Genomic DNA, 19,774 nt, shown 5'->3' on the forward strand with positions numbered 1-19,774 from the left:
CTCGGGCCCCGGGGCAAGGGGCGGGGCTCGCGCTGGACTCACACAAGCCAGGACACAGACGCCACCAGGCTGGGTGGGACACTGCGAGCTTTATTTACTCGGAGTCATTACAACAGTCTCAAACGGACAACACAGGTCACACTGGGCCACCAGCCCCACAGAGCGGCACCGGCCGGGGTCCACCTGTGACAAGCCCGCCCGCCCCCAGCCAGAGCCGCACAGCCGGCGGGCAGGCTCACGGACCTCGTGGCCAGTGACCGCGGGCCCCGTGCTGTGCCCTCACGCCGCACCACTTCCTTCTCCCCCAGCTCCACCTCACCCCTTGCTCCTCCTGAACAAATGCGCGCCCTGCTGCCCTGGCGTGGCCGAAGTGGTCAGCGTGCGGCGGCTCCGGCTCAGGGAGCCCTTTGTCCACGAGATGCTGCAACATCCGGTAGGTGCTTGGGGAGTGGGGGCATGGTGTCACCTCCCCCAGAAAACAGTGGTCCAGACGTGGGGGAGCTGCCTGGCCGATACCCACCCTCTACAGGGGTCGAGTCTGAACCTTGGCCCAAGAGCCCCTAACGCCTGCCTCCTTGGAGGGGCCTAGGAGCGGGGGTTGGCGGTGGACTGTCCTGCAGAGGGTGTGCCCCCAGGACACGCCACTTCACTACAGACTTAGGCTTTACTCCTTTATTAGAAACCATGCAAACTTTAATACAAAAAGTACAAGTGCAGTAAGAATCTGTGTGTCAATGCAATTTCCTGGACCCCGTCATCGCAGCAATCCCTGGACCACAGGGCTGGGACGCCTCCAGCCAGGTTCCATTGAGGTGGATGGCTCATCTCATGCCTTTGCACTTAAATTTCCAGATCTGATTCCCCATTGTCCACACCAGTCTGGACACCTTGGGCTCCTGGGCACAAGTGCCAAGCAGGCCTGCGGCCTGGGCATCGACCTGGCCTGTCCGTTCTCCAGCCCTGACCGTGTATCTCCCACCAGATCCAGGGAATGAGACACAGATGCCAAGCCAGCCTCTTGGTTAGAGAAGAGAAGCAGCACACGCACGAAGTGCCAGAACCAAAGCCCACACTGACCAGCCCTACATGCTCACCAGCCGCAGTCCCTCACCACCTCCGCATCGGGCAGAACGCCCCAGCCTGACTACTGGCCAGGGCCTGAGGACCTCCCCCATCCCCTTAACACCTACTGAGGACTTTCGCTTAGACCTGGCTCCAACCTGCACAACGCCACCGTCCTTAGGTCAAAACAAGAAAAAAAAGCATGACAGCAGCCGGGCAGGCGTGGGAGGCAGCAGGGCCGCCCTGACCCTAACGTCGCAAGGGGCACAAGTGGGCACCACTGCAGGGTCACAGGGAGGGGCTCCAAGGTGCAGGCAGCGCCCTCGCCATCACGCGGACGCTGCCTCCACCCTCCGCCCTGGGGACCCCGTGAGGAGGGAAGCGTGTCAGTTTCTCTTGGGTTTGGTCCAAAAAAACCCAAACAAGCAAAAGGAGATCGGACCTGGGTTCCCAGCTCCCCTGCCCAGCCCCCATAGAGCTCGGGCGGGGGCAGGAGCAATGCGAGGGGAAGCGTCTACTGCCCTGGGCAAGCAAGGGAGAAAGTGGTGGGCGGGTGGTGGGGAGGCCTGAGCCGGGGCCCCCAGGGCAGGGGAACAGAGGACAGTGTCGGCCCGTGGTCGATGCCTGGAACATCAGCCTGTGGGTCTCAATCTGCAGGGACACGGGAGGAGGGAAGGGAGAGGGTAACAAGGGACACAGACGGGGACACGGGGGATGGAAGACGAGACCAGAATGTCATCATTAGATGCCTGGAAAATAAAAAGTTGCTCAGTTAAAATTCAGGCCACATTCTAGTCAAAAGGAAAGGAGTTTCAATTTGCAGGGGTGGCCAGGCCCCTGGGGCCAAGCCCAGCCACTTACTTGTCTCCTGGATCTGGCTGTCCAAGGCCTGGCCCTCCCTTTGGTCATCCCCGCTGGCCAGGGTGGCGTGGCCACTGAGGCCACTGGCTGAGGAGGGGAAGCTGGCTTCGGGTGCTGCCTCGGTGGTGGCTGGCTCCACCCCAGCTGGGGGGCCGGAACATGCAGGGGCCTCGCTGCCACTGCCCTCTGTCTACAGTGAAAGTGGGGGAGGCAGTGCAGGTCAGTCAGGGAGGGAGTGGGGTGGGGATGACAGTTCACAACCCAGCCCCCACCTCCCCGCCGCCAGATGAGGCGGGCAGTGCAGCTTCTGAGGTACGTGACCGCAGATGACAGCGGCAGCGGGCCTGGGGAGCAGCCTCCTCCAGGTGGGGCACAGGCTCGTCTGGGAGGCAGGAGGGCCACTGGCTGGCCAGGGGGCTTCCCTGAGGCGGCAGCCTTTGTTCCCAGGCCTGGGGAATGGGGAGGAGGAAGGTGCCCCAAGGAGGAGAGGGATGTGGGGACAGAGCCCAGGGTGTGGCAGGGCAGCAGAGGACCTGGAGCTGCAGTGCCCAGAAGGAGACAATGGGACACCCCAGAGTAGTGCTGGAAAACCCTTCCCAAAGGAGAACGAGGGCCAGGAAGGGTCAGGTGTGGACCCTGCTCCGTATGCACCTCCCAAGTGGCCTTGGGCAAGGAGGTGCACGCAGTCACCTCCCAAGGGACAGAGGGGAGTATAACAGCCAGGACGCCACAGCATCCATGGGGCACTGAGGGAGGGGACGGGCCAGCAAGGCAGTCCCTTGAGGAGGGGTGGCCCACAGTAGCTGCCACGTTCCCTCTCCCTGAGCAGCGTGGCCATCCACAGCCTGAGCCACCTACCAGGTGCTGCCCCCATGGGTCCCCCACCACCAACAACAGAATAGGTTGGGCACAGGAGGGCTCTCACAGGACGGGCAGGAGAGCCCAGTCACACCCAGGGCGGCCACCCTGCCTCGTGCACACTGCCAGGAAGCGCCAGAGCCCGTGGACGCCAGGCCTGCTGGCACTGTCAGTTGAAAATGTGTCCCCTGCTACCCGGCCAGGACCCGGCCCAGCACAGGCTGCGGAGCCCCATCTCCCGTGGTGGAGGAACTCCACCACTGAACACGGCTTGCCAGCCAGGGAAGCCCCCACTCAGGACGTGTTGTGCCTCCAGGCGCCAGGTGGGCGGAGTGGCCGGGACCCAGTGGATGGAACAGCCCGAGGCGGGGCGAGGCCCTCCCTACCTTGGCAGCGCCCGCTGCAGACAGGCGGCCCACGTCCAGAGACCCCACCTTCGCCTGGGCCTTCTCCTTGAAGTTCAGCTTCTGACTTTCGATCTTGACATCTCCTCCACCTGGAAGCAAACAGGAGTCGGTCACCAGGGCCGGCAGGCACCCCGCAGGCAAAGCCAGCAGGCTGGAACAGGAACCCCAGCCTGGCCAGGCGCCGCCACATGCCCAACAAATGGGGCAGCGGCAGCACAGCAAACCAGCCTGTCAATTAGCAAGTATGGACGTGCCCTGGGGAAGCACCACCTGCACCAGCCCCGGCCACGGAGGGTCAGGATCCTGGCGAAGAACTGCTGGAACCACTGTGGGAAAGGCAGAGCCACGTCCCACTGACCCCACTGAGCGCAGGGGGCGGGCGCCTGAACCCTGGCCTGGCCCCCTCTGCCCAGCTCTGCGGCCCCTCGGCCTCCCTTCAGAGCCTGTCTCCACTCCCATCGCAAACCTTGCACCCTTGGAGATTCTGGCCAAACGCTCCAGTGCCCTCCAATCCCCCCGTCACTCAGTGTCACTGGGGAAGAAGGTGCCTCACAGGTGTGGGTTTTCCAGGTGAAAGGGGAGAAATGAAAGTTCGTTACAGGCCAAACTTTTAAAAGGGACACGTTTTTGCCAAGAAGAAAGGGCATTTTCGTGGTCTTCACTCACAATGGCCCTCAGGACTGACTGCCAGGTGCGATACTGCCGACCCCCGATCTGTGGCCCGGACCCTCACAGCGGGTAGCATTCCTGCCGCCTCTCCATCTGTGCCCAGCACTGGTGCCCGGCGCTTCCTGTTCCCAACACCCTCTGCTCCAGACATGCTGGGTCAGCCACCCACACTCTGTAGCTCTGGGTGCTCATGGGGGAAGGCCGAGCTGCAGGTCAACCCCAGGTCCCAAGATGACACTCATGCAAATGGCAGCCTCTGCCAGGTGTCCCTCCTGCAGCTAGGAGGCTGCTGCCCAGTGCCTCCCCGTGGCGCCCGTGGCCCACTTGCCCCCAGCAAGGAGGCGCACTCACCTGGCTTGTGCCTGATGTTGGCCTTGGAGCCGCACTTGGAGGAGACCCTGGAGACATCCACCTTCTTGTTCTGGATCTGAACCTGAGGAGGAGCCACAGGGAAGCGCTGCCTCAGAGACCAGCCCTCCGCACCGGCCACACTCCCAGGCCCCCAGCACCGCGGGCAGCTCTGCCCTTCCTTCTCTGGACCCGAACCTGAAATGCCCAGTTTCCTCCACCTCCAGTCTTACCCACCAGCTCCTTGCCTGCGGAGAACCTGCAAGCAAGGTTTTGGCCCCTCCTCCCGGCCCTGCCAGTGTGAGCCCCCTGGCAGCTGAGGCAGACACCTGCCCCCAGACGGACAGGTGTATCTATAGGTGCACCTCCCTCCGTCTGGGATTTACTGCTGAGGTCACGATACAGCATTTTCCCACAGGCTGTGACATGCAAACGAAGGACCACATGGTAAACCCATGAGATTCTATATAAACTTAACCACGTCCCTGGCACTGAGCATTTAGGTTTCCCTAGTCTGGCACTATACTATCATGACCACAGCAGCCACGTGTATCTCTGTGGAGGGAGCCTCTGTGGTGGCGATCCCTCCAGCCGGCGCCCAGACCTCCAGGGACCAGGTCAGGGGCTCAGGCTGCAGCTGACCCACAAGTGCTGCCCAGAATGGGGCTGTGCGGCTCACTGCGCCGTGTCTCAGCCTGGCCTCCAGCACTGGCACTCCATCACAAATAAACCTGCTAATTCGTAGGTGACAGAAGCTTCACTTTGGTTGCTCTGCTTACAACTAAGTTTACGAACCGTTGGCAGTGTCACCTCTCGTCCCAGGGCCCCACCAGCACCGTTTCCAACAGGCCCGCAGGCCCCACCCAGCAGCCCAGAGCTCTGCGTCAGCAGGGGCTGCACCCAGCCTGCGTTTTGCTCCTGACAGGGTCCATAGGCCTTGATCTAAGCCGACATTCTGTCCGAGTTTGCTGAGTATCAGGAACGAATGGCCTCGCGAGATTGTTCATCCAAAAAGAATCACAGTGCGGACAGGCTCTGGGCTGATGACCAGCTAGCACGTCCTCTGTACCTCGTCCTGCTTTTGAAATGGCCAGAGACCTCGACCATGTCTGCTCTTCAGGAGCTTTGAAAACCGTCCCAGCACCAGGACGGAGGGCATGTCTCCAGGTCAGAAAAAGATGCTGGCTGACAGGAGTCCCAGCTGAGCTCCTGGATGGGTCGGCCGCAGTTCCCATGGGTGGCCCAGTGGGCCCTGGAGGAAGAGCCCGCCCCCCAGCACAGTCAGCCCCACCCCGCAGTGGCCCACCCTGTTGGTGGAGTTTGATCATGAGGCCACTAAACGGAGCCTTTGAGGGCCTCGCCTGCTTCTGTGTCAGGAGCTACATTCTCCACCGTGTCCCAGCAGGGCGGGCACCGTCTCTCCACCCCACCCAGGGCCTGGCCCAGAAGAACTTGCCGAGGTGGTCAGCGTGCCTGGGCCCCCACGCCCCACGCCTGGCGAGCCTATCACAGCGGCCCTGCAGCGCCTTCCAGCCCCCTGCTCACACTGCCTCCTGGAGGACACGAGCAGCTGCGCACTGACCATGCACCGTGCCTGGGCTCACCAACTGGCCCCGTCCCAGCAAGTCCGCAACGACACAGAGAGGCGGCCGCCACACATCCCGCTGTGGCTGTGAGCTCGCCTTCTCTGATGCCCCTGACCCATGTGAGGAGCCAACGCAGGTGCCCCGCCAGGGTGGGCACAGGTCGCAGGCACCCGAGGCCTCCCCTTGCCTCTCCTATGGCTGCCGAGGACCCGCTTTAAAGGCCCGTGCCAGCCGGCCGGGTCAACGATGGCAGATGGCCTCCCCACTGTGGCCACGCTGGCCAGGCCGGGACCACAGCGGCCAGCGCCACAGCAAGGTGCCCAGAGAAGCAACACTGCCTCTGCGAGTGCTGCCGACACACAGGGAAAAAAGTGAACCTGAGACAACTTAGAGGAATCGAGGGACAGGAGCACCACAAAACCACAGGTGTGAGCAGCAGCTCCAGGACAAGCCACTCGGCTGGAATCCCCGCAGACAAGGGGATGGGGAATGCAGAGAAACCCGGGGCCTCAGAGTCGGCACAGGACCGGCACCACCTCTGACCCGCCCAGTGAGCAGACTCGTCACCACGGCCCTGGGAGCCCGAGCCCAGCTTCCCGGTGACAGGGGGACGCCTGTGGGCGAGCGACAGGCAGGTGCAGACAGAGACCAGCCACAAAGCAGGGCGTGAGCTGGGTGCTGGGAGCGGGTGGGTCACGGTGCCGCCTTCTATGCACCTTTCTGTGACTCAAGGTCTGGACAAGCCCAGCTGCGTCCTTCCGCCTCTGGCACACGAACCCACAGCCTGCATCCTAGTCATCGCCTGGGGCCACTCGCCTCCACTCGAGCTCTGTCTGAAGGGCCCTGCATGGCTCCAGCCCAGGACATTTCTCATGTTTCAAGGGCTGGCCCAAATGTGCCCCCCAGGGAAGCCTGGCAACAGCCAAAGCCACCCTGTGGCCCTCTTGGTGCGCTAACAACTCCACACCCCGTGGCTGCCCCGGCCAAGGGAACGGGCCTGTGGTACACAGCCCCTCACAAGGGTCCAGCACAGTGAAGGCCACCACGAGACTCTGGTTGGGATCAGCCCCCGAGGTAGCCACTGTCCCCTCCCTGGGGCCCTCTGGGCCCTCATAAGGGCAGGTCTCTGTGCACACGCAGGCATCTGGGCAACACAGACTGCGATCCCACTCCGAGCCTCATCCGGTCAGCAACCCCACAATCTCTCCACGGGAGGGCTGCAGGCGTGGGGCCTGGACACAGCACAGCCATGCACTGGCCTCCAGGAGGCTGCACAGGGCCTCGCCTGCCCCCTGGGGACGGCTCATGCTCTGCTGTATGAGGAAGCCCCCTAGAATGGAAATGCTAAAAAGCACATTGCCACAGTCTTGGCCACAGTCATGTGTAGACAGCATGGGAAGCCACAGCCAGCACCACTGTTACCCCGTGTGGAAGCACAGTGTGGGGAAAGGGCGCTCTGTGGGCACGCGCCCTGCTTCAGCTGCTGGGGGTGCGGTGCGCAGAGCCTCACGGCCATGGGAGTGGAGCAAAGCGGAGCAGGACTTGCCCAGGAGAACGAACAGGCTGGGCCCCGGAGAGAGAGGCGTGAGCTGGGGCTGCGGGCTGCCTGCCCGTGCAGCCAGGCCGTGCTCTTTGCAGGGGAGGGGACAGTGACACACTGACCCCCACCCCCTAGACCAGGCCCTCCCAGAGCTGGAGCCACCTGTGTCCCCTGTGCTGGCACAACAGCAGAGAGACAAGAAGGCTGTCAGGAAGGGAGAGGAGAGGAAGCACGGAGAGGAGAAGAGGCGAGGGAGGGAGAGGGGCTGGGAGCCCATCTCAGGCTCCGTACGAGGACTCAAAGGTGGGGTTTCCTCAAAGCCAGGACCCCGGCCGAAGCAGGGTACAGGCAGAGGCATGCCCCTGCCAGCCTGCAGCAACGCTGCCTTCCCGACGGCCTCCCACTCACAGGGCAGACGCCAGCAGGAGCCTACGGGGGCTCCACCTAACCATGTGCAGGCAGCAGGGTCTCATGGGGCAGGCGTGGGCCAGGCAGAGCCCCCTCCCCATGGGCCCCCAGCGTGCCAGCAGGTGGGCCCGGACGGCGCTGACCAGCACTCATACTCACACTGCCGCCTCCAGGCACGTGCTTAATATTGTCCTTGGAGCCACACTTGGACTGGATATGGCTGTAGTTCACTTTTTTGGAGACTATCTGGACCTGGAGTGTTGGAGAACAGAAAGACAACACAAAGGGACAGGGCTGGTTAGACCGATGCGAGCAGGAGCCCACATGCGAGGCCCTACCTGCCCCTCCCAGGGGCTCATCACCAGGCCTCCCCAGGGACAGCCGCTCTCCCGAGTCTGGGGCCTGGAACACTGTGGCCAGGACTGCTCAGGGTGCAGGGCCGCCCACAGCAGCTCTGGGGGGCCAGCTTCCAGCCTGACATTCAAGGAGGAAACGGACGGGCTCTGCCTGGCACTGAGAGGACGGAGGTGCTGGGCCTGCGGTGCAGGGTAGCGGACACGGGGTCCCACGCGGAGCCCCGGCTGCCGTGTGCTTTATGACCGGAGGGCAAAACCTTCGGCCCTCCGACCCTCCCGTCCGGCACCTGCAGCCACTCAGGCCTAGTTGCTGGCACTGTCACGGGCAGCTCGGACTCACAGAGCACAGCGATCACCCTGAGAGACCGCATCCCGAGAACCTCGCTGCTTCTTGCCATCGTCAGAGCTTTGCTGAGTGAGCTCTCCTGGGCCCTGGTATGAGCTGGGCCCTCCACGGGCCCCCCGGAAGCCAGGACTTGCCTTCCTCGCCTCGCCCGCAGGGACCCTCCCTGGGCTGAGGCCTCCACCCTGCCCCCCACGGGGCCACCCAGGAGCAGGAGGGGCTGGTTTCAAGGTGTGGGGACCACGGGAAGAGCCCAGCGCTGAGGCCGCCCTCTGCCCCATAGCTCACGCTACCATCCCAGCACGGAGTGGTTTCCGCTAGGAGCACGCACGCCACCTCCACACCCAGCAGTTAGGAGGTGTGCCTGCAGCTCAACTCGGGCCAGGGCCGCATCCGGTCGGGCCAGACCCAGGTGCCCTGCAGGGGACCGCGCGCGCACACGTGTGGAATGGTGAGCTCCAGAGCCAGACCAGTAGAGGGTACACTTAAACCAGCTGAATAAATGTTCGCCAAAGGGCTGATGGGTCAATACAAAAAAATGCCCTGATGGCTGAGTCATCCCACACAGAGGAAGGGGCACAGAGCAGGAGGCCTGGAGAGGGCAGTTTGCCCCCTTGTACTTGGAAGAGGCAAAGAGCAGCGGAGCAGAACTCACTTTCCCAGCAGGCAGTCTCTGCACACTCACAGCTGGGCCCGAGGTCTTGGCAGCTGTGCTGGGTTCGGGCTTTCGAGTGGGAGCAGCCCCCTCTGTTTTCTTCTCCACTTTGGCCTAGGTGGAGATAAATGGGGGACAAATCTCAAACCAAGCAGATAACAGCCCAAATGCAAGACGGGACGGTGGCTGTAGGGGACCCAAATCGACGCCAGGCCACCAGGCAGAGGCAGGTCACCCTGCTCCTCAGTAGAAGCGCCCAGTTCCCAGGGTGGCGGCCCAGATGCAGCTCACAGGAGAGGCGGATGGCCAGATGGGATTCCCTTTGCACGTGTGATGGGCTGTCACATTCAAATCGGGAGGCACTCCCATGCTAATGTTCTCATGGCCCACCAAGCTGCCGTGGTCACAGGGAGCCACTAGTGGTGGTGGCACGTCACAGCCTTCAGGCACGCTAGAACTGAGTAACAACTTCCCACCACACTCTGCAGCAACTTCTGTGCTGTGAGAGTGCAAGAGTCGAGACGGGGCACCACACCCCAGACGCCGCTGGGCACAACACAGCCACCACCTCTCACAGAAGCACTCTGGGCCCTTATCGCAGGACTGGCTGCCCCGCGGGACCCCCATCTCCAACTCTCCGCAGCTCTGCACAGGAGCAATGAAAGTGCCTGCCCTGCAGGGAGGACGGGGTGATCCAAGAGGGAGATTGGCGCTCTGGGGCCTGCCCTGCCAGCCGCTCCACCGCAGTCCTTTGCTTAGGAAAACCGGGGGTCCCTTGTCCTCTGCCAGACACTCCACCCAAGTCTGGGCTTGGGGCAGGGGGCGGCATCCTTCCCTCTCCCTCACCTGAAGCTCGGTGCAGGGGACAGGGCCACGCCCAGGGTCTATCGCCTGCACAGAGCTCTGGAGGCCATACCCTGATGGCCCTTCTTTGCGGGACCCCTTGTGGTGGGAGGCCATGTCTGGAGACTGCTTAGAGGCTGGCAGGGGAGGAAGCAGGGACAGCACGCTGAGGACCCACCCGGCCTCCTCCTGGCTGGTGCTTGTTGTTCTCCAAGCAGCGGACACTCTTCAGATCGGAGGCAGAGGTCCGGGCAGCCAGGAGGCCCACCCTGGGGGCAGAAGAGCTGGGCTTGGCTGACATGGGCTTCTTGTCCACTGGCGGCGTCCCAGAGGGCCGGACAGGCGTGGATGCAGGCTTGACGCGACCTGGAGCACCCCCAGCAGGGAGCGCTGCCCCAGGCGCAGGGACAGTCCTCTTCGGGGAACTGGTGGTGGTGCTCTTGGAGCGACTGGAGTCAGCTGCAGAGGGAGTGAGAGACCGTGAGCATTCCAGGCAAGAGCGAGAGGGTGGCACACAGCCCCGAGGGGGCAGGGTCTGCACGTGGGGGGCGTTACCTGGTGCAACCTTCTTCACATCTGCAGGCCTCCCCTCAGTCCTGACAGCTGCACAAACACACACTCGTTAACCCCACACTGAACAGATCAACCCAGCGAACTGCTCATCCCATACCGAGCTTCACGCGTCACTGCCAGTTAGTGGGCACCCCTCTAGGCCCAGAGCTGCACGCGTGTGTGGAAACGGGGAGCTATCAGGCAGCCACATAAGGACCGTGGCTCAAGGCCGGGCATGGCTACAGTCATGACCTGCCTCACACGTGGCTGCAGAAGCGGTGCTGATGGGACGGAATGGCCTACTTCCTACCACGTGTGCCCTGGGCCACAGCATGCTTAGTGCTGGCAGTCACCGAGGAATATAGAGCGATCTACCCAGGAATTCACTCCAGATTTTCTGAACAGACCACCGCTAACTCGCACGGAGTGGAGGTGCCCCTGCTCACTGAACCCATCCAAGGCCGGCTCACAGCAGATCCGCAAAGCCTCCACAATGCCAGCTGGAGCCACAGCTGGGGCAAAGCCAGGGCCCAACAGCCCCCACTGGTTCCCAGGGAAGGAAGGGGCCGGACTCACCTGGGGGCCTCCTGGGCAGGGCTGCTGGGGGGCTCCTGCCGCCAGCTCCCTGGGTGACGGCCGCTGCGCCTCTGGGAGCCACCTGGGCACTCCTGGAGCTGGGCCTGGAGGCTGGGGCAGAGGCCAGCTTGGGGGGCGAGGCCCGCTTCTCAGGGACCTTTGCCTCCGCAGTAGGCTGGGGACAGAGAAGTGGGGTGAGGGGTGCGGGCCCACGGCCAGTTCCCGGTGAGCACATGCAGGGGAAAGGGGTCCCCATGGGTGGGGCAGCTCCAGACAGAAAAGCAGGTGTAGGGTGCTGTGTGACCTGCTCCAGGAAGGAGGGAGGTGAACGGCACCGACCCAGCCTGGACAGGGGTGATGGCCCGAGGGGAACACCATCTCTGCCTCAGAACGACTGCCGGTTGGCACCGAATCTACGGCATTCAGTATCTGAGCAGACTTAAAGCACACATGAAAACAAACATTAAAGGTGACGTCCAGTCCGATTCAGCCATCCTTGCAGCGCAGACGTTCCCAGTGAATACGAACAGGGGGCCCATGGCCCAGCCGCCACCCCACGGGGCACATCACTGGCCTCTCTAGGCTCCATCTCCTCATCTGGTTAGAGGAAGTTGGAACCAGCCTTATCACGTATGTGATGTTAGGAGCCAGGGAGCAGAGACGGCATTTCGGGGGTGGGGGCGCACACCAGACCAGCAGAGGGAGGAGAGACAGGGAGCCACAGCTGCTGCGAGCAGGCGGCCCTTCAAGTGCAGCGGCCTGGCCATCAGCTCCTACGGTCAGGGGCCAGGAAGGGAAGGAATCAATTTAGCCTGTTTCTATAGGAACGGGGGGTGGACACACCACTCTGATGAACCAGCACCCCACTTCACCACAAGAGTAAGCCACACCACAGACACAGTGGGCCCATCTCCAGCTAAGAGAAGCGGCCACAGGAGGGCAGCGTGCTGACGGGCACCAGCAGGGCACTGCTTGGGTGGGAAACTGGCTCAGGAGATGCTCAGAAATTAAGGGTTGGTACCAGTTCCATAAAGCCTAGACCAACAAAGGCAGTAATGGCCCTTCTAAGCATGGCATGCAGAACCCTGCAGTTGCAATCACAGGAACTGGGTCAGCTACCAACTCTGTCTGGAAATACACTGGGATTTTGTGCAGACGGAGTCCCTCCCCATCTCTGTTTGCTCTAAAATTTGAGGGCTAGACAAGGCTCTCCGAGTCTCCCTCAAATTTTCAAAACTATGACTATGATTCAGAATCACCCACTGGGGTCTTACTATTTTGCTAGTAAGAATAACAATGATAAAATAAGTTAGAAAAAGACCCTTGAGATGGAAACCCCTGAAGAATGTGACACTCCTCGGGTGTCAGCCTGCCTTCACAACTGGAGGTCTTCTGCTATTTCTCAATTTATATCTTCTCCTATGCCAGAATCACACATCTACTTATTTTTTCTGGCAAGCTTTTCTCCCTCTTTGCATCTATAATCTTTCTGCCAAATAAGGATAAAAATGAATGTCATTAGACGTCAGTTTTGCTTGTCTGGGAATTATTTAATCCCTCCTTCATATTTAAATGATAATTGTGCTGGATATAGTATTCTTGGTTCAAGGCCCTTCTTTTTCATTGCATTAAATATATCACGCCATCAGATGTCAGTTCTTATCAATCTCTCAAAACGTTCCTATCTGTTCCTCATCCAAAAGATAAACAGAAGCAATAGTCACAACACAGATCGCCTCTTCATGTCGGCTCTACCTCGGAATGCTGCCTAGGGGGTGTGTGGCGAAAGTCCTGGGAACACGGCGCCCGAGGCCCTGGGCGTCAGCACCAGAGCTGGGTCCAAGTCGGAACGGCAGCCCTACCACTTCGTAGCACCGACCGTGGGAAGGCTGTCTGACTGAGCTGCCCCATGAGGGCACTGGTGTGGGCATCACAGCCGACAAGAGGGAATAGGGGAGTGAGCATGTGTAAAGAAATGGGTACAGAACATTATTGTTACAGAGTGAAATTTCACCGGACACCCGCCCTGCCTGCCCAGGATCTGCCGCTGAGGGGGGACAGGCTGTGCTGGGCTCCAGGCACCTTCCTCTGCCCTCATTCACATCAATCATATCCGAACGATCAAGAAAAGCAGTCAGCTAGGCACTGAGGATCAGCGGCTTCAAGAGTGGTCATTCCTAGACTGGATTTCCCAGTCTCTTGGCCAGGGTTCCAACCTAGACTACAGTTCCTAGGTTCCAGACATTTTAAGAGGGAAAACTACTTCTCACCATGATTTAAAGAACAACATCTGGCTGACCTAAAGGCCCAAAACATTCAGGATGCAGCCACAGATCCCACCCATTGCCCTGCTGAGGACAATCCCCAGCTTCTAGGCCTCTGTGGAAGGCCTGGGAACCAGAACGCTGGAGAAGGGGCCCCATGAGGGGCGGCCTGGCGCTAAGGAACAGCGAGCTGTCCCAAGGTGCTGGGGGACCTTTGAGGGGAGCTAGAAGTGGGGTAACAAAACCAGTAGGTAAAACTCACTTCCGCAGAGGATTAAAGAGAAAGACAAAGACCTGAATCTAACTGGGAATTTAATGCAGGAATTATACCAAAAATGAGTGTCTGGAGTAGGGGAACTGGCTCAGATTGGTGACAAGTGAAGAGATACCAAAGGAGAGTCCGTGGTGCTTCCGAGCAGGCAGGGAAAGTGCACCGAGTGTAAAGGCCTTCATGCCGTGGCCGCACCGTGAACCCCACACAGGTTTTCAAGTCACGCTCTGCTTTCTCTTGCCTTCCCAGGCCCACCAGCCTGACACCAGGTCTAGCAGCAGCGAGAGAGTATGGGACACCCGGGGGAAGCTCTTCTCTGGCAGAGTGCTGAGGAGGTACTCACCTTGGGCTTCAGGTCTCTCGAAGGTAAAGTGGAGGGCCTGGCGGTGGTGGCCGTGGGGCGTTTGGGTGGGACAGCCGGCACTGAGCCTGAGGCAAGGGTCATGGGTTTTTTATTCGGTCCACCAGAGGTGGTGGGAGCTGGCTGCTTAGGGAGAGAAGTGGGCTGTGTTTTGACTTTCGATGTTGAAGTCTTTGCAGGCTGAGTGGTGGCCAAAGGCTTTAAGTTGATTTGTTGTTTTTTTTTAAAGGCCAACATCAAACACACAGACAAGAATAAAAACAAATTTAAAAGAATGTATAAACTGCACAACTCAAAGTAAAATTACAAGCAATAAGGAGATACGCAACTGAAAATTGGCATTCCTTTCTTCTGAGCATGTAAATAGCGGTAAGAAACCAGGGTGGAGACAAAGAAACCTGGGAACGGCTTCTGACTGACAGTGCCACGAGGGTACGTGGTTTGGCACCTGAAGATCTAGTCTAGTAACAGCTCTAGCTTGCTTTCGGTGGCTGCGTCACTTCTACGAAGAAAGTCACCGCGGGTGATTAAGCTGTTACTCCCTGTGACTTCCACGGGGCCAAACAGTGCCCTGTTCACAGACACCGGAGGGGCGCCTCTGCTTCGCGGGGAGCGCCAGTAAGTGTCCAAAGCTACGATGCAGCCTAAAAATCTGTGCTCCATTTCCACCCAGGGAGTCCAGAACCTGTTTCTGGGAGCCCCATGACTCCCTCTGATGCTGTGTGAAGGCAGCAGAAATGACCCAGGCCACTTCCACAGATGTTCAAGACCACGGGATGGAAGGCTGAGACTTCACGGCATGATTAGGCCACTATGGTAAAACGGGAACATAAACTATTTTCTCAACATTTCTAAACTTGAGGAAGGACTCATAATAGCTCAGAAAAAAGGAATTTCACTCATGATGCAAGCAATAACAGCATCAGATACTGTTTTTACGAGTCACAGTAACAGAAGCCAGCCCAGCCCCCGGGCACCTACCCTCGCCTTCTTCCCGGGGCTCGGCGGGAGCTCCTTGCTGGGCGGGGCGGTGACGTCACTTCCGGCCACGCCCACAGCCGGCCGCCAATCTTCCGGCTTAGCTACTCCTAAGGAGGGGAAAAGGCACCCTAAGCAAATGTTTTTCACACCCAGTTTGAACATGCAAGTCTCGGCACAGGCAGACGGCTATATAAGCAGCACTTCATTCTGAAAAAGTGGGCAAGACTCCCACGCTCCCCTCGACGGATGGTTTTCGATTTGAGAGATTCCAGCGGCCTGTCCCTGCGGAGAAGCAACCCAAGTGGAACTGGCACAAAGGACCGGTGAAAGGAAATGGCCCTTCAGGTCTGGTGTCCCTTCCCTGGAGACCAGCAAAAGGGTTCCGTCACCGGGCCACTGCCCCCCTGAGCACACAGGACAAAGCCCTCTTCCCCGAGAGCCTGGCTCCGGGCACGAGGCTGCTGAGATGGGAGGGCTTCCAGAACGCCCCCCTTCCCCCCTGTCCCCGTGCAGCACTCGGGGACGGCGGGAGGACGACCTGATATGGTCCTAGCAGTGCCCCAGACTTCCGAGGCTGGGGAGACCCGTGAAGTCAGTCCTGGAGCCAGAAATAACGTCCACAGTGGCTCTAGACTTCAGCAGGGCTGCACATCGAAACACTAAAGTACCATAAAATTTACAACTTGGGTGCGGCAAAGACCTTTAATCTAGCAGCCACAAAAAGTAAGTCTGACTAAAGAAAAATTTTAAACTTCGATGTGGCCCCAAGAAAATGATAAGCCCCCAAAAAAGAGAAGATAGACAGCAAAAAAATATTGAAACTCACAGCAAAGACAAAGACCTGACTATATAAATTACTCCTGCAAATCAGTAACTTCTATAAAACCCAACAACCCACTAGAAAACTTGCCAAAAGATATGAAAACCCATTTACAGGAAAAATACAAATTACTTCCAAAAATATGAAAAGATGTACAATCTTTCAGATATATGTAAATTGAGACTACACTGAGATGCCATTTTTAACCTATTGTCAAAAGTCCTAAAATTTGAAAATATCTGTTGGGGACAATATGAAGATACATTCTGCTGGTAAGTGGGTGAAGGAATACAACGCATACGCAGGGTACTCACTGGGGTCTGAAAAGTATACTACATAAATCCTAATCAAGACATTAATTCCTAGATATTTGTCTTGGAGAGATACTTACACACCTCCAAAAGGCAAGTGTGTAAGGCCTGTCACCAGAGCGCTGTTTCTAACAGCAAACGGAAGAAACGATGCATGGTCTGTTCATAGGAAAGTGGTTACAGTGAGACGGTAGAAACATCAAAGTAACCTCTGAGTCTGAAAAAGCATGACTGATGCAACACCATCTCCGTTAAGTGAAAAAAAGCACAGAACAGTATGTATATAACATGAAACCATCTATCTAGACAAGGTACCGGAAAATAATTTTCTGTGGCAAATACATTTGTATATGCATTTCAAAAAGGCTTTGGAAGGATATCATGATGAAACAAAACAATGGTAACAATTTCGGGAGAGGGGTAACAGAGCACAAAACTAGGGAAGGCAGGAAGCTTTACTTTAAAAGCTTTTGTTTTGAAATAATCAGATCCATTGGAAGCTGCGAGGAAACGTCCAACCAAGAAGGGCAGCGTTCCCTTCACACACATTTACACACACACTCACACCACTGGCATCTGCACAGCCGGGGGCACACTACCAAACCAGGCAGGGGGTACAGGTACGAGGCTCTCCCAGGTTCACACACAGCCACCTGTGGGGGCACGCACACACACACAGGTCCAGGGAGCCAACGATGAGTACACACCCCCGCCCCACCCTAGGGGCTCCCTCTGCCCTTCCCCATCTCTAAGCCTCAGCTCTACAGTATCACTTTAAGAAAACAGATAGACGGACTTGTACAGTATGCGGCTCTCCTGAATACTCCACTCCTGAGATGCACCCATGCTGCTGCGCCAGTTCCCTTGCTGCTCCACGGTCCGCTCTACAGCGCAGTCAGCCACTCACCACGGAGGGGTTCTGGTTGTTTCCAGTTGTTGCTATTACGAATAGAACTGCTGTAAGTGTTTATGGGCAGAACTTTAATACAGTTTCACTGTTAATACATGGAAATGCAACTGCCCCTGTGGCCTTCCTGAACTCACTGCCTCATTCTCGGACTTCTTTGGTAGCGCCCTTGGAATTTCCCATGTAAACAATCGTGTCATCTACAAATACAGCCAGATTTATTTCCTTTCTAATCTACATGCATTTTGTTTCCCTTCCTGCTTTATGGTGCTAATCAGAACTTCCAGGACTGTATGAAGTAGGAGTGCTGAGAGCAGGCACCCTCATCCCCATCTTAGGCAGAAGCCTTCAGCCTGTCACTGAGAACTATGATGTTGGGGGGTGTGGGGGTGTGGTTTGTAGGTGATCCTTTTCCAGGTGAGGAAGTTCCCCTCTATTCCTTGATGAGTCTTATGAAGAATGGGTATTGAATTTTGTTGAATGCATTTTCTGTGTTTATGATTGTTTCCCTTTAGACTGTTGCTATGGATAACACTGACTGGTGTTTGATTACTGAACCAGCCTACCAGCCTTGCATTTTGAGGGACAAATCTCACTTGGCTGTGGTATATAATTATCTTCAGATATTACTGGGTGTGATTTGTTAATATTTCGTTAAGAATGTCTGCAGCTAAGTTCACAAGAGACATTGGTGCACTGTTCTGTACTGTCTTTGCATGATTTCGGTGTCAGGATGATATGGACTTACTTAACACTTCATAAAAAGGTGTTCCCTCCTTTTATATTTTCTGGAAGGGAATGTGCAAAATTGGTGTCAATTATTCTTTAAATACATGGTAAAATCCTCCTCTGAAACCATCAGAAGCTGGTAAATTAAAGTCAGTTTCAGGACCCGAGAACCAAGATGGCAGTGTAAGTAGAGTAGCGGAAATCTCCTCCCAAAACCATATATATTTTTGCAAATACAACAAATACAACTAATACTAAAAGAGAGACCAGAAGACACAGGACAACAGCCAGACCACATCCACACCTGCGAGAGCCCAGCACCTGGCGAAGGGGGTAAGATACAAGCCCGAGTCCGGCAGGACCCAAGCGCCCCGCACCCCAGCTCCCGGCGGGAGGAGAGGAGTTGGAGTGGGGAGAGAGCCCAGGACTGCTGAGCACCCAGCCCCAGCCATGCGGACCAGAGTGCAGACACAGTGCATGCGTGGGGTGCTGGATACTAGGGAAACAGGGCAGTAAGACCTGTGAGCAGGTCCCCGCAGCCGGCGCACCCAGGACAAAGAAAAGCGAGTGCTTTTTGAAAGTCTTAAAGGGACAGGGAGCCCAGAGCTGGACGGAAGCGCCCCAGGACACTTAGCCCAGCAGCTGCGAATCCCGGGGAACTCTGGGCACCTGAATCCCCGCAGCACAGCTCGGAGGCCCCTCACCACGATAAACAGCCCCCCGCCCGTTCCCCCTCCGACGCGGCTCCGCCATATCAGAGCAGCAACCTGAGGCAGGCCACACCCACAGCAACCGCTGAGCTAAATAAACTCCATAGCAGCTGGGCAAGATCAGAAGCCCTGTCTGCATGCAGCGGCCCAGCACAAGCCACTAGAGGCCGCTGCTCTCCCAGGAGAGGAAGGCCACAAACCAGCAAGAAGAGACTGTCTCGTAGCCAACACATGTGCCAGCTCCCCACAAATACCTCTATCGCCATGAAAAGGCAGAAGAAATTGATACAGACCAAGATCACAGAGGCAAACCCTGAGAAGGAGACAGACCTAACCAGTCTTCCAGAGAAAGAATAAAAAATAAAGCTCATAACCATGCTGATGGAGCTTCAGAGAAATATGCAAGAGCTAAGGGATGATGTCCGGAGGGAGATCACAGAAATGAAACAATCTCTGGAAGGATTTATAAGCAGAATGGATAAGATGCAAGAGGCCATTGATGGAATAGAAACCAGAGAACAGAAACGCATAGAAGCTGACGCAGAGAGAGATAAAAGGATCTCCAGGAATGAAACAATATTAAGAGAACTGTGTGACCAATCCAAAAGGAACAATATCCACATTATAGGGGTACCAGAAGAAGAAGAGAGAAAAAGTGATGGAAAGTATATTTGAAGAAATAATTGCTGAAAACTTCCCCAAACTGGGGGAGGAAATAATCAATCAGACCACGGAAGTACACAGAACCCCCAACAGAAGGAACCCAAGGAGGACAATACCAAGACACGTAATAATTAAAATGGCAAAGATCAAGGACAAGGACAGAGTTTTAAAGGCAGCCAGAGAGAGGAAAAAAGTCACCTACAAAGGAAAACCCATCAGGCTATCATCAGACTTCTCAAGAGAAACCTTACAGGCCAGAAGAGAATGGCACGATACATTCAATGCAATGAAACAGAAGGGCCTTGAACCAAGGATACTGTATCCAGCACGATTATCATTTAAATATGAAGGAGGGATTAAACAATTCCCAGACAAGCAAAAGTTGAGGGAATTTGCCTCCCACAAACCACCTCTACAGGGTATTTTAGAGGGACTGCTCTAGATGGGATCACTCCTAAGGCTAAACAGATGTCACCAGAGAAAATAAAATCACAGCAAAGAAAGCAGACCAACAAAATACTAACTAAAGGCAAAAAATAAAATCAACTACCCACAAAAGCAGTTAAAAGAAGCATGAAAGAGCACAGAATAAAACAACCAACATATAAAGAATGAAGGAGAAGGAATAAGAAGGGAGAAAAATAAAGAATCACCAGACAGTGTTTAAAATAGCTCAATAAGTGAGTGAAGTTA

General features: G+C 57.0%; 1 protein-coding gene across 17 annotated transcripts in view; it reads right to left on the minus strand.

Moving 5' to 3' along the window:
• Positions 1–69: 69 nt before the first annotated feature.
• Positions 70–19,774, minus strand: part of MAP4 (microtubule associated protein 4) — a 176,621-nt gene continuing 156,916 nt past the window's right edge. For 10 of the 17 annotated variants that reach the window (XM_073230519.1, XM_073230520.1, XM_073230522.1 and 7 more), the window contains 11 exons: positions 14,942–15,048; positions 13,943–14,158; positions 11,065–11,239; positions 10,492–10,539; positions 10,115–10,395; positions 9,094–9,207; positions 7,899–7,991; positions 4,209–4,290; positions 3,168–3,277; positions 1,924–2,113; positions 70–1,811 (listed from right to left, as the gene is read on the minus strand). In XM_073230519.1, the coding sequence (XP_073086620.1) occupies positions 1,804–1,811; positions 1,924–2,113; positions 3,168–3,277; positions 4,209–4,290; positions 7,899–7,991; positions 9,094–9,207; positions 10,115–10,395; positions 10,492–10,539; positions 11,065–11,239; positions 13,943–14,158; positions 14,942–15,048 (1,424 nt within the window). In that variant the 3' untranslated portion in view covers positions 70–1,803. The remainder of the gene's footprint in view (positions 1,812–1,923; positions 2,114–3,167; positions 3,278–4,208; positions 4,291–7,898; positions 7,992–9,093; positions 9,208–10,114; positions 10,396–10,491; positions 10,540–11,064; positions 11,240–13,942; positions 14,159–14,941; positions 15,049–19,774) is intronic. The other 7 variants (XM_073230516.1, XM_073230530.1, XM_073230526.1 and 4 more) reach the window with 3 other exon arrangements.

Source organism: Manis javanica, chromosome 3 (assembly GCF_040802235.1).
Source record: "Manis javanica isolate MJ-LG chromosome 3, MJ_LKY, whole genome shotgun sequence".
In the NCBI taxonomy this organism is placed as follows: domain Eukaryota; kingdom Metazoa; phylum Chordata; class Mammalia; order Pholidota; family Manidae; genus Manis; species Manis javanica.